Source organism: Nipponia nippon, unplaced genomic scaffold, assembly GCF_047370975.1.
Source record: "Nipponia nippon isolate SJK-2023a ecotype South Korea unplaced genomic scaffold, ASM4737097v1 scaffold_9, whole genome shotgun sequence".
Lineage (NCBI taxonomy): Eukaryota > Metazoa > Chordata > Aves > Pelecaniformes > Threskiornithidae > Nipponia > Nipponia nippon.
Window position 1 is genome coordinate 22665482 of NW_028262413.1, and position 17470 is coordinate 22682951.

The 17470-nt window shown below is 44.4% G+C and overlaps 2 protein-coding genes across 4 annotated transcripts in view; one reads left to right on the top strand and one right to left on the bottom strand.

Annotated features, from left to right (window-relative positions):
* Nucleotides 1-664: 664 nt before the first annotated feature.
* MKRN2OS (MKRN2 opposite strand) lies at nucleotides 665-6122 on the bottom strand. The gene is made up of 4 exons (XM_087744768.1): nucleotides 5796-6122; nucleotides 5377-5426; nucleotides 4281-4443; nucleotides 665-1411 (listed from the first exon to the last, which is right to left on the bottom strand). Exons 1-4 carry the CDS (start codon nucleotides 5999-6001, stop codon nucleotides 1189-1191), a joined length of 642 nt encoding a protein of 213 aa, XP_087600894.1. The 5' UTR covers nucleotides 6002-6122; the 3' UTR covers nucleotides 665-1188.
* Nucleotides 6098-17470, top strand: part of MKRN2 (makorin ring finger protein 2) — a 32166-nt gene continuing 20793 nt past the window's right edge. For 2 of the 3 annotated variants that reach the window (XM_087744761.1, XM_087744760.1), the window contains exons 1-8: nucleotides 6098-6228; nucleotides 6753-6881; nucleotides 8514-8692; nucleotides 9489-9793; nucleotides 11335-11549; nucleotides 13135-13245; nucleotides 15431-15575; nucleotides 16227-16382. In XM_087744761.1, the coding sequence (XP_087600887.1) occupies nucleotides 6203-6228; nucleotides 6753-6881; nucleotides 8514-8692; nucleotides 9489-9793; nucleotides 11335-11549; nucleotides 13135-13245; nucleotides 15431-15575; nucleotides 16227-16370 (1254 nt within the window). In that variant the 5' untranslated portion in view covers nucleotides 6098-6202 and the 3' untranslated portion in view covers nucleotides 16371-16382. Of the gene's footprint in view, nucleotides 6229-6752; nucleotides 6882-8513; nucleotides 8693-9488; nucleotides 9794-11334; nucleotides 11550-13134; nucleotides 13246-15430; nucleotides 15576-16226; nucleotides 16391-17470 lie in introns of those variants that run through there. The other variant, XM_087744759.1, reaches the window with a different exon arrangement.

Genomic DNA, 17470 nt, shown 5'->3' on the forward strand with positions numbered 1-17470 from the left:
CCAGCAGGACCAGGGAGGTCATAGTGCCCCTGTACTCGGCACTGGTGAGGCTGCACCTCGAGTACTGTGTTCAGTTTTGGGCCCCTCACTACAAGGTGGTCATTGAGATGCCGGAGCGTGTCCAAAGAAGGGCAATGAAGCTGGTGAAGGGTCTAGAGCACAAGTCTTATGAGGAGCGGCTGAGGGAGCTGGGGTTGTTGAGTCTGGAGGAGGCTCAGGGGAGACCTTACTGCTTTCTACAGCTACCTGAGGGGAGGTTGTAGCGAGGTGAGAGTCGGTCTCTTCTCCCAAGTAATAAGTGATAGAACAAGAGGAAACAGCCTCAAGTTGTGCCAGGGGAGATTTAGATTAGATATTAGGAAAAATTTCTTCACAGAAAGAGTGGTTAGGCATTGGAACAGGCTGCCCAGGGAAGTGGTACAATCACAGTCCCCAGAAGTATTCAAAAAACGTGTGGATGCTGTGCTTAGGGACATGGTTTAGAGGTGGACCAGGCAGTTAGGTTAACAGGTTGGACTCGATGATCTCAGAGGTCCTTTCCAACCTTAATGATTCTATGATTCTAAATTATTATCTTTTAATACTAAGCATCTGTCTTGGTTTGAGGAATAAATGTGCAAAACGTAAAGAACAATTGGAAAAGAAATATATGTGGCAAAGAGGCTGGATTTATTTGTTTGTGACCTTTATTAGTAGTTAAAGTAAAGGAAGACAACTTTGCATGTAGTGAATCTGCATTAAGTCATGGACTTTGGATTTCAGCAGCATGCAAGCACAAATTCCCTTTTTTTTCACTCATCAGTAAACAAATGTGACAGGAAAAAACCATTTTGGTTTGCTACAGCTTAAGTTACCACTTGTTAAAACTCTTAATTACACAGTAGTTATGCTTTCTGGTATTAAGTGTCTTGGCAGAACAGAGCATATAGTGAATGTAAATAGGAAAACATTTTTCCATATGCATAATTCCTATAGAAATTTTCTGGAGTGTGTACACTGTATGTATGTTATTTCATTCAAATGCACAAGTTCAGTTTCCCGATCCTTCCATGATGTGCAGGTTAACGTGTAAAATTAATTGTGTTTTTAAATATATTCAGTAGATTATGCATCTTAAACCCTGAGATTTGGAGTCTGAAGACTTCCTATTGCATGTTGTAGATGTTTTAATACAGCAACTTGTCATTTTCAACACTGTTTCTCTTGATCAGGAAGAAGGGGTACAATGTAGAAATCGTTAGCTGTTAGCTCCTGATGCAGAGTAATGTATTTGGAAGCTTTCTTTGTTTGTGGGATCACAAATTTCTCTGTAAATTCACTTTTACTCATTTGCCGTTTTCCTTGTGTGGTCAGTATACTGTTAATGAATGCCAGTGCATATGTGTAGCAGTTGTGGTCATTTTCTTCATACCTAGGAAAAATATCTCGTTAGTAAGAGTTAGCACTAATCCATTAATTAGTGCACATGGAGGAACATTTCCCTGAGTGAAATAAGGAAGCACATGCTCTCCAAGAACTATTGCCACTTTCCTTTAATGCTGGTGCTTAAATATATTCTATTTATCGCAAGTTGTACTTTCCAGCCAGGGATACTAGAAACTGTGAGCATAAAAAAAAAAAAAAAAGAGGGCTGCAGACTTTACAATAATGAGTTATTTTTTATACTTAATTGGCTTTTACCTTGTTAACCTTTGCTCTTCTATGCATTGTTACTCTGTTACCTTGAAAACTTCTTCCTGCAGCAGTAATGTTAATTGTGTGCCACCATGTGCACTTCTTTCAGTATGGCATTACCTTGGAAGCTTACTTAAAATCAAGTAAACTCTATCACTAACATGTTGATACAGTTGCTATACGGTGTGCCAGTCAAACTCCCATTGGCAATAATTTGTGCCAATTGTCCAAGGACAGAAATACTAACTGAACAGGAGGAGTAGCCATTTCAAATGTTCTGCCCTTTTTTCTTCCCCCCGCTACCCTAGGAGCATATGGCACTTACCTGGTCTTTTCACTGTCAGAATGTTTCTCAGATTCTCCCAAATGTTTCATTTTGGCCGCTAACAACTTCAGTAATTTATTCCATTCCCTCACCGCATAGTGCTGCTTTTTCCACTGGCCCTGTGTAACTGCATTTGATAGAGACCTGCTCAGGCTCCTGTTTGCCATCTGCCTAATGCTCAAGCTGCTTCCATAATTGCCTCATCCTGTGTCATTTTTCCCTTGTTCTTCCTAGCCCTGTGACTCATTCCTTGCCTTGTACTGTCAGTGGCTCTGTGGTCTGTGTTGCCACAGGGAATCTTCTGTGAGACTTTCTTGTCAGCCCTGGGAATCTGCAAGGTGTTTTTGCAAGATCTGAGGATTATTGGTATTAAAAGCAACCCTGTGACCCTGAGCCCAGTTCAGGAGAGCTCGCTGTTTTCTTCAAAGCTCTTCTGGTTTTCAAGGGTCTCTGAAGCGACGTACAAGCTGCCACACGAAGCGATTTGCTACAGTGTACTTGTTTTACCAAAATAATTGTTAAGGAAAAATAATTATGAGTAATTTCAAGAGTGGCCATCATAACTGTGTAGTACAAAACATCTAGAAATTACACTGAAAAAAATGTTGGATTCACCAGCTCAGGGCTGAGCCTGCAGAGCGCTGCAGCTTGTCTGGATAACTTCCATGTACACAAGTGCTTTACTGAGTCAGTTCCACGACTAAGCAGAGCATGTTACTTTTCATTTTTGTATTTATAACGCAAAAGATTCTGTAATACACTGCTTATTACCATCTGTGTCTTCCAGTTAGCTTTTCATTTTTGGGAAGCACGTCTTTACATCCTGACAAGCAAACCCAGTGTCTCTCAGTAATTTAAGATATTGTTGGTCATGGCTGAGGCTGCTGTTCTTTGCTGCTGTGATATACCATCCTTCCAGTAAATGAAAGGCAATCAAGAAAATTAGAATCTGGCTTGGCCTGAACCCAAAGGAGTTACAGGATTAGTGTAGTGCAGTTTGTGTCCATTGAAAAACTAAACAGAGGAGTTAACTGAACTTTTTTTAAGATGTTAAATTTTCAGCAGTTTAGTGGTCACTGGTTTGTTTCTGGAAAAAGTAGGTCACTTTGTCAGGAGGTGGCAGGCGGAGGAAAACCAAAGGAAAGCTTGTAGAAGAGATGCATACATCCATCCACCTTGTACCAATGCTTTTTTGACAACAAGTTAATTTTAGTAATAATGTTAAGGCACTGGGAACTCTAAAAATATCAGAGACACAAATCCCGATGGCTTTACAAGTTCCATAAACATTTAAAAATTCTATTCTAGGTCAAATTCTTTCATCTCCTGGTACTAGGGAGATAGTACATTATCTCTGAGATTTATAGTCAAGCACATACAGAATTGCTAAATGCTGCTTTTGATTTGTTGTGGGTTTTGGTTTTTTTTTTATATAAGATGACGTCTATGTTCATTAACTTAAACACTTCACAGAACTACACTCAGGCTGTTTGTTAAATGTACTGTTACTGATGAACTGTTCAAGGACTGGTGTTTTCTTGGAAAGCAGGCTGCTATGTCATCAGCCGGCTTGGTGATGTGGCAGTGCAAGTTTTAGCTGGGTTGTGTAACTTGTAACGCTGTCATCAGGCATGAACTTCAAGGAAAGCTACAAAGAACTGAATGTTCTCGTTGGAACATACTGGTTTAATTCAAAATATGTGGAAACCTTTCTGTATTGAACTATCCAAAGCAATCCTACGAAGCTGGAAGAGCTGGGAATGAGCCTGACTGTGTTTCCCATTTCTGATCGTGACAACAAAGAAGTCATCTGGATGTACAATTGGGGCAAGAATCCCATCAGTGTGGTCAGCCTGTAAATGCGAATACACCTAAATCTGTTGAAACCTAGAAGAAATAATTACAGAATTGTGCTTGGACTTTTCTACTTCTGTACTCAGCAGCATACTCTCAAAGGTAATGTTCCACTGAACTGTTCTTCCATGCAAAATTCTTTTGTTGGTGAAGAAAAATGCCCTAAAATTATTTCTTATTTTAGAGCTGTTACATTCCAGCAGATGAGTTTGTTACTTACGGCTTAAAAATACTCTTTCTGTTTAGCAAGGCCACTAAGTTTCAAGACAGCCTGACAGCGTTGTTCAGACTGGTTTGTTAGAAATGTGTGTTCTAAAGGAGCAAGGCTCTGAATGAACCACAAGCCTCAGAGGATCCAAAACGGAATAGCCCCATTTATCATCCCAGACTAAAAACTCCCATTGCACCCAGCTTTTAAACTACATACCTGTGAGGAAGCCAGGCCTCTCCCACAGAAAATTCCTCTAGGAGCTCATCCCACTGCTGAAGAAGCCCAAACATGTCTGGCTGTACGAGTGGGATACTAATGCACTGTTCCCACCCAGTTTCAGCTCTGTGAATGCCCTCTTCATCATAATTATACACCACGCCTGAAAATAAAGAGCAACAGATTGTCAGGTGGCACTGGAGAATCAGATCCATATCCTTTTTTTTTTTTTTCTTTTTTTTAAGTGATGAAAGCTACTATTAGTTTTCCATACTGCCATTCTTTCTTAGACAAGCTATACCCTAGCTTCCCTCTGTGGCTGCACAGTAGAAAATGCAGTGCTTGCTTCTATCAAAAACCTGTTCTGATTTTTACAATGTAATTTCAGATGTCTTTTGATAATGAAAGCAACTTAAGGACAACGAGGCTTCTTTTTTAAACCCACGAATTAGACTGCTTTAATATTAAATAAACATCTCAAGTGAGATTTTGCAGGGTGGGCCTACTCTAGGAGAAACTGATATGATTTTTAATGTAGCTTTTTTAATGTGGGGATTTTTGTTTGTTTGTTTTTAGGGATATTTTTAGAATTAGCAAAAACTGTGTTTAAGTAAAAATTTCCTGAAACTTCTTTTTAGAAGTAGGCTGCCTGGCTTTTTATTTCCCTGCCTCAGGAATAGCAGTCATCTGTCAATTCCATCCTGTGCGGCTCCTCAGCATGAGAGGAGAGGTGTACGGCTTTGATTTGAAACTCTGTGTGCTCACTGCTGCAAGGCGAGATAAATTCTTGGACTCAAGATTTTTTTTGATCTTTACATGACACTCTTTTGTAGTGAACAGCTAAGCTCTGGGTTCGGATACCTGCAGCACGCTGAGGAAGTAAGCATTCTTCAACAGCAAAGCAACAGGCATTTGGATGTTGCAGCCTGCATTTGTAACAGGTATTGCCGCAGCGGCAGGGGTGGCTCTGAAACAGCTATCACGCAGTTCAGGTTATCCTGGGCAGAGGGGGCAGCGCTAAGCTGGGCGTAGAGTCTAAATACAAGGCACGGGAGACGGCCAGTAGTTTGCAAGGCAACCACAAAGTACTTTTTACCGTTACTGTTGGTTATTCCCACATGAAGATCAGCTTTCCCGTCGTATCCTCTGAAAGAGAAACAGCGGTGTTGGCGACGGATGCCAGCACTGCCTGTCCCCGTTCCGAACGCCCTAGCGCGGTCTCGTTCTCGGAACCGGCGCCACTTCTCACGGCCCTCGCACCCGAGACGCGGATCGGGAGGCAAAACTCCGCGACAACCTGGAAAAGGCACTTTCATTTCCAGAAAGGGGCTTGATCGGGGCTTGCACAGAGTCAGTCCGGTACCGCTGCCCCGCGCCGGGCTGGGCACAGGCCCGTGGGAGCGCCTGTGGGTGCCGCCGGGCCCACAGGCGCCGGGCCGGCAACGCGGAGACTTGTGAAACCCCGGTGAGGGCCGCCTTCTCCCCGCGCCGCCGCCCGCCCTCCGCGGGCCCTACCCGAGGAAGGTGCCGGCGGTGGGCCGGAGGAGGAAGGCGCGGGGCTGGCGGTGGCCCTGGCGGAAGGGGCTGGGGAGGCGGACGGGGGCGGCGGGCAGCCCGGCGCCGCGCAGGGGGCGGCCGCAGGCGGGGCAGCGCGGCGGCGGCCGGCGGCAGAAGATGTCGGCCCCGCAGTGCCGCACCCGCAGGATGGCGGCCTCCGCCATGGCGGGGCTCCGCTCCGCCACCCGCCTGTCTATGGCCGGGGGTGAGCGGCGCTCTAGCCGGCCCCGCGCCGCCTCTGTGGCGCGGTGCGTCGGTGAATAGTGTCCGGGCGGGGGGGCGGTGCTGCGGCCCCGCCTGGCTCCGCCCTTCCTCCCCGCGGCCGAGCGGAACCCCGGCGCGGGGGGCGGCGGGACGGCGCGAGGATGAGCACGAAGCAGGTGACCTGCAGGTGAGCGCCGCCGCCTCGGCCCGGCCCGGCCGGGGGCTGCCCTGCCCTCCCCTCCCTCGGTCTGGCCGCGCCGCGCCGCCCTGGCCCCGCGGAGCCGCCTGGGCCTGCTCCTGGCCGGGGCAAGGGCGCGGAGGCCTCCCGCCGCCCCGGCCCGGCCCGGCCCGGCGCGTTGCCGGGCTGGCGCGGCCCCGGTCCGCGGCACATCCCGCGGGAGCGCGTCTTCCTGCGCCCGGGGAACCCCGGGCTCGGCCGGCTGCGCCTCTGAGGAGGCGACGGCAGAGGCTGTCCGGTGCCTGCTGCTGCTGCTGCCGCTGCCCGGGGGCGGGACAGGATCCCCAGCCGGGGCTGTGGGTGCGCAGAGCGGTTACCCTCCCCGGTGTGCGATAGGGGATCTTTATTCTGAGAAAGAAGCGAGGCCGGGTTTGGACGGAAATGCTTTTCAAAGTTTCCTCTGGGAAGTAAAACCATTCGTACGCTCATCTTTACAAAATAGACTTCTCTGACCAGAACTACTTCTCCCCCAGGTACTATCTGCAAGGAGTGTGTCGGGAGGGAAGTAAGTGTCTGTTCTCGCATGATTTATCTACAAGCAAATCCTCTACCATCTGCAAGTATTACCAGAAGGGACAGTGTGCCTATGGAGCTCGGTGCAGGTAAAGACCTGACTCTTTTTGGAATAGCGAGTTCAGAAGAACTGGGCATAATAATCACGTGCAGTCATCTTTAAACCCCAGGGAATCATAGATCAAGAAAAGATAACGTGACAAAGGGAATTAAATAATATCTTAAATATGAGCTTTTTCTCCCAGTACCAAAACCAGCTTATGGATCCAATGTTATAGTTTTAATCTGTCTTGGCTTCAGCAATTATTTTACTCTGTAGAAATTAAACTTTAGGTTTCACATATGTTTTTCATCCAGTTCTTGTTGTAGTAAGACCTATTAAATGCAAAAAACAGAGCCTGCACCTTCACATGAAATAGCATTTGGTGGCATGGTTTGCTGTCTGTATGACTGAGGTGGCTGGAAGCAGGCAGTGTTTCGCTCAGTCCTGATGTAGCTCATAGCCTCCTTCATGCAGATTCTAATACACAATTTCGAGGACTTTCAGTTCTGTCTTAGAGCAAAGTGGTTTTCTCACGCTCCCCTAGATTTGGTGGGAAAGCTGAACAGTACCACACCTTTTCCTGAAATCTTCTGGTTAAAACTCCTTAAGAAATGCTCTAGTAAATACTATGCGTTAATTAATGTTGTTACATTCCATCAGGGACGTGCCACAGGGCAGCCCCTGGCTCCTTTGTGGAAAAATTCTGGTCACAGATGAGAAGCCTGTGTTTGTACCTTCACCCGACAAGAACAGGCGATCTCACAGCACTGCTGATTGCAACAGCTTAGTTGTGTTTCCTTTCCTTTGCTTAGGTCATGGTACCAAACTTGGATCAGGAGACTGATGAACATTAGTGGTTTCTGCAGCTTCCATTAGCTGCTCACATTGAATTAGTAACGTATAATGTTGCTGACGGCCGTGTTATTCATGGCGACCACGTCATACCCTGACTGGACCGTAATGATGGCTGCAAAGTGTGTTGTGGTTTTACTCCAGCTGTTTTGCTGGAGTTTGGGGCACTCTGCACATAAGCAATGCATGCGTATGGCAAGTACAGGACCAGAAACAGATGTGGAGGATATTTTTGTTGCCATCAAAAATATTCTAGCGTTCGGGTATGTCCATGGCTTTAGTGGACCAGCCTCTTTACTGCACTGGTTGCTTCTGCTCTGCTGCTGGAGTATATTTCTATAGCTTCACTGGATGTTTCCAGTTCTTTCCTGTCCCACTTGCAAATACTGCATCTTCTCCTGTGGTGTGGCAGCATAAAGTCTAAGTGTTGCTGCTTGCAGGGGGAAACGGAGAGCACGAAATGTCACTCCTTCCTGCACAGCGTTTTGATGTTGCTTCTCTGAGAAATGCCAGCAGACCTGTTTGTGTGAGGGGATGACGAAGATCTAATTTAATATGCACATGAATAATGTTCTTTCAGCTATGCTGCGTGTCTCTAGAGAAGAAAATATAGGCGTGCTTTCAGAGGCATCCATTTTTTGAGACTGAGAAACCTTTTAGTCTGGCTTTAAGAGAGACTGAGCAGTTCAGTCCACTTGTCAGAACAATCCTTTAAAAAAAAAAGTAGCTATTCATTTTTATTTTGTTTAAATATTTGTCAGGGCCGCTGTCCCACCACTGTGCCAACTTTCGCCTTTGTAACACTTCTGTCTTTTTCCTTTCGCAGGTATGATCACACCAGGCTTCCTGCATCAGGGGGTGCAGCGGCCCCCGCGCCGCCTCCCCTCTCATCGGCAGCGCTGCACAACCCGCGCCATCCTCCCGAGCACAGCGCACCGATAATCAGGAGCAAATTGCATGAGACTGGCAAACGGGAGAAGAAAACCCTAGTGCTCAGGGACAGAAGTGAGTGGGAGTGGTGCTGTGCTCATCCTCCTTGGTGCTTGATAGGAGTTAGGTAGTTTTTCTCCTTTTATTGCTTGACTTTTGTGGACAGCTGGAGAGGTGCAGTCGGACTTCCTACCCGATGAGGCCTCTTTCCTGGAGACGCTTGTGCCTGTCAGTACCTTTTACTGACCATGTGTGGCTGACTGGCTTTTAGCCTGGTGTTCCCTGAAGGACGGGTTTTGTTTTGGGGGATTTTTTGGTATGTTTTTTTTGTTTTGATTTGAGTTTTTTGGTTAAAATATCTCTGCGCCTCTGATCTTTTTGTGCATTTTGTTCTCAATGTGAGGGCATTTGAAATGGTGAGAAACCTGGCTGCTCTGTGCCAGGGTACCTGGCATGTGCTCTCCGGAGGATTGCGCCAGCCCTTAGGAATGTGAGCACAGAGACATCTGTCCACGCCTGACAGGCAGGGCAGAGGACCGAGTGCCCTGCCGCCTGCACGCTGTTCCCACCTGCTCTCACTGTTGCACCAAAGGGGCCAGTTGCCCTAATGTGAAATGAGAGGATTTTTTAGCCTGTTATTTGTAAACAGAAAGCAGCTGAAGAAATCTTGAAATCGAACTTTTCAGTAGGTAGTTTGAGAAAATTCTTGTGATTTGTGAGCAAAAGGGGCTTAGAGATGAGATTTCATTGAGAAGAAAACTTTTTTTTTTTTTTTTTAAAAAACAAGTAATCATTGGGAAGTATATGGAGCTTCTTGTGTAGGTCTTGTGCAGTGTCTTGTTATGTTCATGTTATGTTTCTGTTTCCTAAGATCTGTGTGGATTGAATGAAGAAAAGCAGAAGCCCAATGCTACAAGCGATGTGGTGTGTTGCAGTGACCAAAATGATAATCTGGAAATGAAGCCCCATTCGTATTTGGAAGCTATCTGCAGCGGACTGGAAGATCCGGTAGCTGGAAGCTCCTGTGCTGACGGAGAGCAGCTGTGCCCTTACGCTGCAGCGGGAGCGTGCCACTTTGGAGATCGCTGCCTTTACCTCCATGGAGACGTGTGTGAGATATGTGGATTGCAAGTTCTTCACCCTTTTGACCAAGAACAGAGGAAGGCTCATGAGATGGTAATATTAACATGAAATCGGTGTGAGATTCGCTTTGCTCAGTGCAAGATTTGGTTTGTTTGCTCTAAAATCCAAAGATGTGTTTTGTAGAAGAGCCTGTTGTTCCGAAGAGCTTTTGTTTTATTGTTTATCTAGCTATAAGTGATTCTAAGAGTGGTCTGTTCAAGCATCTAGGACTTAATTGGTAATGGTGATACAGATAGCCTTTTACAGCAACTTGTTTTTTTCCCGTTTCATCCTTATGGGAAACTTGCCTGCAGCCTTCTCCCAGAACACCCTAAAACTCTGCCAGGAAAATGTCTTTTGTAGCTTACGCGACGTCTCAATGGTACATTACGTATAGTGGGGGAGAGGCACTGGGGGCTGCTGGTGCGTTCCGAGGTGTCGCCCTGCCGCCTTGCTGAGTCACCTCTTCAGGTGTCCCTCCTTGGTTGCGGCTGATTTCAGAGCAGGGTCAAGTAGGGACAGACTGAACGGAGTACAAAGATTTTGGAGCGGAACTTGAAGTAGGACGGCTGGAGGGACTGGATGGGGAATTAGTTGGGTAAAGATGGGCTTAAGGGGCTGCTCTTTTCTCTGCCTGGCTACCAGAATTAGGTCAGGGCTGGTCAGGAACAGGAGTTCTCAAGGCTGAGGAGGAGAAAGACCAGCAGCAGCAGTGGCTACTGAATCATAAGTGTCTCCAGAACCTGGAGTAGAATCCAAGGGGTTAAAAAACCTCAGGTTTTGTGCAGTTGGCATATACTTGCAAAACCTGCTGGTGTAGGAGTTCTCGTTTCTCCTGGAGCTCGTGGATATCTGGCAGGGTATCCCGTCACCCCTGCTGTCAGGTGCTCGGCTCCGGCAGCAGAGGTGTGTGTTGGATGAGAAGGTGCAGCAGTCAGAATGCTGCTCTGGAATTATTTTGTGTCCTTTTTTTAATTATTATTATAATTTAAAGAAGTCTTTTAAATTTTTCTTACTTGTCGAGTCCTAAGAACTTGAAAAGCAAGAGGTAAAACTACGCAGGTATAACCACCAGCTCACCTTGTAGTGCTGTGAAAGTGTAAATTAGTTATTGATGGTCACTACTGGGATGCTGTGCTGAGAAATGCTGTAGGAAAGCCTGTAATGAGAGACTAATTCCTTAGCTAGGGTACAGCTTAATATCTGGTGAATGAGTGTGGCCTTAATGCGAAGCAGAGCAACATCTTGAGTGTGGCACCCGTTCTGGATCCTGAATTAGATGGTTTTAGGGGTATTTGAAGCATTTCCTTGTGCAATACCTGTTCCATGACAGAGATAGAAAGGTGTAAATGCAGAGCGTTCGGGCAGTTTTACTTCTGATACTCCTGAAGCTGCAGAGAACATTGACGGGCTGAAATATGTGGTTGAATTTAATGTTCTTAAAATTAAATTATGACGATGAAGGGTAGGAATGATGCTCTTAATCAGCATACCTTATTTTTCCTGTAATAGATCCCTTTCATGGACACTTTTGTTTTACAAGCAACAGGCTGATACATGGACTGCAATAACCAATGATGTCTCTCCTGTGACAGATGTGCATGGCGACATTTGAGCATGACATGGAGAAGGCCTTTGCCTTTCAGGCAAGCCAGGACAAAGTGTGCAGTATCTGCATGGAAGTGGTGTACGAGAAACCATCAGCCTCCGAGAGGAGGTTTGGGATCCTTTCCAACTGCAATCACACATACTGCTTGTCTTGCATCCGGCAGTGGAGATGTGTGAAGCAATTCGAGAATCCAATCATAAAGTAAGCTGCTGTTAACCAGAGTCTCTTCTCTGTGGGCTGTGTTGGTGAGATGGGCTCTCCAGTGTGTTTTGACTTGATAGAGAGCTGATGATGAGGGATTCCATAGCTGTGAATATTAACGTAGCTGTTAATAAGATCTGAGCTCAGAAAGGCCTGAGTGGTGGCAAATTCTGGGATGCTGGAGCGTGGCTATGAGAAGAGCTACCTTCAAGACGAGTAGGACGCATTGGGTATCCTTTGGTAACAGTTTGCTTACGTGCTGCAGTCCTGTATGGGAAGAGCTGGGCCCCTTGTACCTTAGCCCTCTCCCATGGCGTTGACTGTGGGGCCGGGTGCACACGTGTGGACTCTGGAACAGCTGAGACCTTGTTACCCTGTGCCCTTCGCAGCACCCTGTGTGCAAAAACAGTAACTCCTTTTTTTTCCTCAATTGCTCAATTACTGGATTTTTCTCTAAATGATAGTTTACTCAAGCTAAATGTCCTATTAATCACACATCTATCTTTATCTGAGTAAATGCCTTCATCTTCTAGGTATATATTGCATTCCAAACATGCTCCTCCTTAGACGGAAAAATTTAAAATATCCAATTAGGGCAATTTCCCTTTTTAAGCATCTCTTTGAAAACTCTCTCGAGTTACAAGCATGCTGAGGAAAAGGTGGGAAATATTTTCAGTCTTCTGCCAAAATAGACTTTTCTCTACAACTTTCATTATAAATTTCATTGAAGTGAACGTTAGCTCATTAGAACATAACCTGTATTGGAGTCGAGCTTCTGGTGGACAGGTACTGAGATATTCTGCTTACAGTAGGGACTGTGAGTTGTTTTGGTTTTGTTTTTTTTTTTAAAAACAGCACCCTGGAAACTGGTTTGAGTATGGATTAAATACTAGTACAAATTCCTCAAACATGTTCTTTACATTTCTCCATAATGGTGAACATACCGGTCATTGCAAAGTTAATCTAAAGGAGGGACTTGGCTTAGTTCTAAAAGCACTGCCTGCTGGGAGACAAGGTGTTTTATGGGGCTTACTTATGGGGAGGGGGTAATAAAGCCTTTCCTAAGCTTGTTGAGGAACCTGAAGTTGCATATTTGATTCTTGATGTCCTCATGTAGAAATCCATCTCATAAAACCACTAAGTGGACAACTCATGACTGCTGGTAGAAGTCAGATTGTGTTTCAAAAGGCTTAGAGATGGGGCTTTTTCTTTTTTTCAGCTGGTTTGGTTTTCGGCTGCATGGGAGCTGCGGGACTCACGCAATAGTTATGGTTTATTCCTGTGTGTTGGGATTAGCAGATACAGTTCATTTCCGTGTATTGAGGAAATACCTGTTACTTTTGTTCAAGTCTAGAAACAAACGCAAGGTAGCCCAAGCCCTGACTGCACTGGATTGGATTATTTCAACTGAAACTAATAACAAAGGTGCACGTGTGCTGTACTAATGTGTGAGGAGGTGTTTGCTGCTTGAGTGTGACAAACCGTCTCCCTTTCACTTGGGAGACTGCTCTTTCTGGGTAATTTATTGAGGGGTATCACTCTCAGAAAGTAACAGAGCATCGCTGTTTTGTCTCGATCCGTTAAGGTCCTGCCCAGAGTGCCGTGTGATATCCGAGTTTGTCATTCCCAGTGTGTATTGGGTAGAAGACCAGGAGAAGAAAAACGAGCTGATTGAAGCATTTAAGCAGGGAGTGGGGTAAGTTCAGTAACCACAACACTGTTTACATTGTCCTCAAGACAGATACACTAAGACTTAGTCAATCAAAGTGCCTGTATTTTTAAACTTTATATAATTACAAACCGTTCTACAGAGAACTCTTCATCTCTGTTAACACTTTTATATAACTTTGCGACTGCTACGGAAGGGTCTGTCGCGTAATTAGAGATCAGAAATTATTCAAACTCACTGTGCTCTGAAATGTTGAATCTATTTCAGTTGACTTGCCAAAATTGGCTTCATCCATTTTCTGTTGATCCCTTAGACATAATTGCCTGGGAGGTTGTCAGTTACTGAGGGAAACAAATAGGGAAGGAAAACGTAACGGTCTCTTGAGGTATGGGATAAAAATTCACAGGGCTTTTGTAATGTCTACTGGAAATGGAAGATGACTGCATTCCTTTTATTGTCTAATAACGATTTGCCAGGTGCTTGGAGCACTGGGAGAGCTCTGCTGAAGACGGGTAGTTCTACAGCAGCTTTGCAAAGCTGTGCTTGCCTGGAACATGTAAGGGTTATGTAGTTTGCAGAACAGCGAGGTCCCATTCGATATCTCCTTGCTCACTCTTTTTAAGGGTAAACGAGCAGATCTGTGCTTGAGCCGAGCGAGCGATGATTGTGTTGCGAAGGTTGTGCAGCTTTATTCTGTGGTGTGCACCAACCTTTAAGCGTGCCCTTTGGAGTGCAGAGAAAAAAAATAGGCCTAACTTAAATCTGTGTGTAGCTGTTGCTACTAGCTTTTCAGCTGCTTGGGAAGCATTAAGTCTCTGAAGTCCTGTCGTAACACAGCAGAAGAATTGTTGAAAGCAGTACTGCTCCATTAAATGAACCCAGCATTTTGTCTTGTTTTGTCTTATAGTCAGGAAAAATATTTGAATAAAATTCATCACTTTAAATGAAGGTTCTTCAGATACAGTTTGTTTTCACTACCCTATTGCTGTCGTGGTTTTTCATTTTAGTTCATAAGGACTTTGAATTGAGGGTAGTGAGTTGTGCTCAAAAGCCTCCGCTTAGTGCAGTTTTTAAATGGCCGCGTTCTCAGTAGGGTGAGCTTTTGTGTTACTGGAACAGGGGTGTCGGGCAGCGTTGGAAGTTGGGGCTTGGCTCTTGTCAACCTGTGGTATAGAAGAGAATACAATAAGGGTTTTTGCTTAAGTGCTCAGCTAAGACTAATACATGGCGTTGTAGATAGAATTTCTGTACCAAAGAGGTTGTTACGGTTGGATCTCTTGGCAGGCCATTTAACCTGAGGATTTAGTATTGCATGGAATGAAAAAAAATGCTAATAAAGGAGCGTCTAAGCTAAGAGCAGGGGTCGTGCCAGCGCAAATTCATTCCAATTTATATGCCAGCACAGGAGGGAGAAAGTCAGACCTAGAAACCTGGAAGTCACAGACCACTTGGGTTCCAAACCAAGACAAATTCATTCCGCTTTTAATGCACTGCCTGGCTGGGGGGGGGTTGGGTTGTTTGTGGTGGTTTTTTTTTGTTATTGTTGTGCTTTCGTCATTTAGTTGCTATTTGATAGACTGCCTTAGGAACCAGTTTCATCACTATTTGCATATGAAGTTTTACAAGTTCAAGTGCATTTTCTCTGTAGTTTCCTCTTCAGATGTTTTTCACTGTAGAACAATCCATCAACCCCCTCCCTGCGTATGGTTGTATGAGCTTTGTAAGGAACACCTTTATAAAAATTTGCTACAGGTAGAACAGCTTAGTTGAAAAACAAAGCTGATGGAAACTTAAATTAATGCAGTATTGTCATAGACCTTCCAAAGGAGATGATGAGAGGAACAGGTTCATAAAAATATAGCAGTAGAAAATATGGGAGAGGCATGTGCTGGGGAAATAGCAACGGATTTGTTGAAAATGCACACGTAGGATCAATGACATTCTTTGAACATCCCTCACTTCCCATGTCTTAAGATAGTTCCATTTTTTTTTGACTTGTGATGCTGTTCTTTTATGTATTTCTTCATTTGCTTTTAATAATCTTTCCCATCTATTTTGACCGCTGCCAGTTAGGGAATAGGAGCCCAAAACTCCTGGCGTGTTAACAGGAGTACTTTGCGTCACAGACTAAGGACAAGCAGGCACAGAGAGTGAGCTGTATCTATTTCCTACCAGCTGATGGCAATAACTCTCTCTCTTCTAATTAAATCAGGAAAAAACCCTGCAAGTACTTTGAACAAGGGAAAGGAACTTGCCCGTTTGGAGGAAAGTGTCTTTACCTTCATGCTTATCCAGATGGGACACGAGCTGAACCTGAAAAACCACGGAAACAGCTCAGCTCTGAGGGGACTGTGCGGGTAAGGGAATGCTCCAGTCAAGTGTAATTAAAAATGTGTTTTGAATGTAAAGTGTACTACTTAAATATGCTTCATACCATGCAGGGCCTTGGAGAAGTGAAGAAAGCATCCCTCAATTTTCCTTGAGGCAGGGGTTTGTTATTAGGGAAAGGAGAAGGCACCTTTCATTTAATAGCAAAAATTCATTATCGTTTATTTTTTTTCAACCAATCCTTCTCATGGCAAACCTTTATTCAAAGGAATTCTGCTGTTACAGCTCTCACCTGCAGTATTAAAAACTCATCTCACTTGCTGGCATAAAGCTGGCAATAAGACCAGCTTACAGTGGTTAAAGGCTTCTCAAAAACTCATTGTGGCTTGGCCTCCACCCTGAACGTCGAGGCAGGCCTACTGCTTCGATGTAGATACAGGTCGTTAACGCTGGCTAGTCTGCCCTCGCTCTATTTGTACTGTAACACTAGAGAGCAGTTGTCACTTTGAATTTAACAGCACACATTGCCGAGAGTGAGTGTAAATCCTAGCACAAGCGCAGCTTTTGCATCTCAACTTCTGACTTCTTTTTAACAAAGAAATACGACTGATGATGGAAAATAGTTTAATGCAACTGTGACAAGTACTGCTTCAGCTCAATCACCTTTTCTTCTATTCCAGTTCTTCAATTCTGTTCGTCTGTGGGACTTTATTGAAGACAGAGAAAATAGGACTGTGACCAGCACAGATGATGACGTAACAGAACTTGGAGAACTTTTCATGCACCTTTCTGGGGCTGACGAGGATTCTGCCACTTCCCAATAAAGAGAACTGCAGGTGCCGTCTTCTAGAGCAATCGAGCTATTTATTTAGCAATGCTTTTGCTTTCTACAGCACCGTTAGAGTGAATGTGCCCTGTGGTTTACTTGTGCAGTCCTGGTAAAGTTTTCAGATAGTTTTTGTATGGCAACAAAAATACTAAAATATATTTAAAAAGTTAAATTGAGTGCATGGAAAAATATCCCTTAATCCCAAGAGGGTTTTCTCCCTCTTTGGCCTAACATATGCTGTCTTGTGAGCTGAGTGGTAGTGTACATACAGCTCCTCTCTTATCATTGAAAGCTTAAGCTGTTAAAAACTTGCTAAATCTATTTTTGGTGCTTTTTTTCTTTCCCCTCACTAAATCAACTAAATGTAGATCTACAAAAACCCACTGGGAATAATAATCAGTGTAGCTTTTTCTTCCTTAAAAAGGAGATTTAAGAACTAACACACTATACCTCAAAGCAGTAACCTAGAGTTCAGAATCAAGTTTACTGTATTCTTACAGTGAGCGTTTCAGTAGTGGGGCCTGGACACTGCCTGGCTCTCAAAGACTGTGCAAGTCAAGTTCCTACCCTTGTTTTAAAATAATTCAAGTTATACATAGTGGCAGGAAGTGTCTCTCAGAGCACGTGTTGTAAAGCAAATACAACTGTACTGATTAATATATTCAGGCAGAGCAATACCAGAGTCGCAACATATACAGATAAATTAAACACAGAGCACAAAGTGGATTTTGGAAACTGTATAATGAGAGGAAGTAGTTACTTTCAATAGTCATTGCAACAGTAACAGTTAAATTTTTCTTCAATTTAACTAGTTCAAATGTATTTAACTGGAAGGGAAACCTTGATTCAGGTTAAACAAAGTAGCCAATATTAAATGAAGTAACTAATTTTCTGATCTCCTTATGTGGTGATCTTACAGTTGGCAACTCTAAAATATAAATAATTTCAGTTACAAAAGAAACAACTGATTTTTAACTGCTGCTTTTCTTAACTGTACGGCTGATACTTGGGCTTTTCCATCCCCATGTACCTCTGGCACTTTTCTGAGGCAGTAAGACAGTCGTAGAACAGCCCCATTCCCATACACCTCCCATC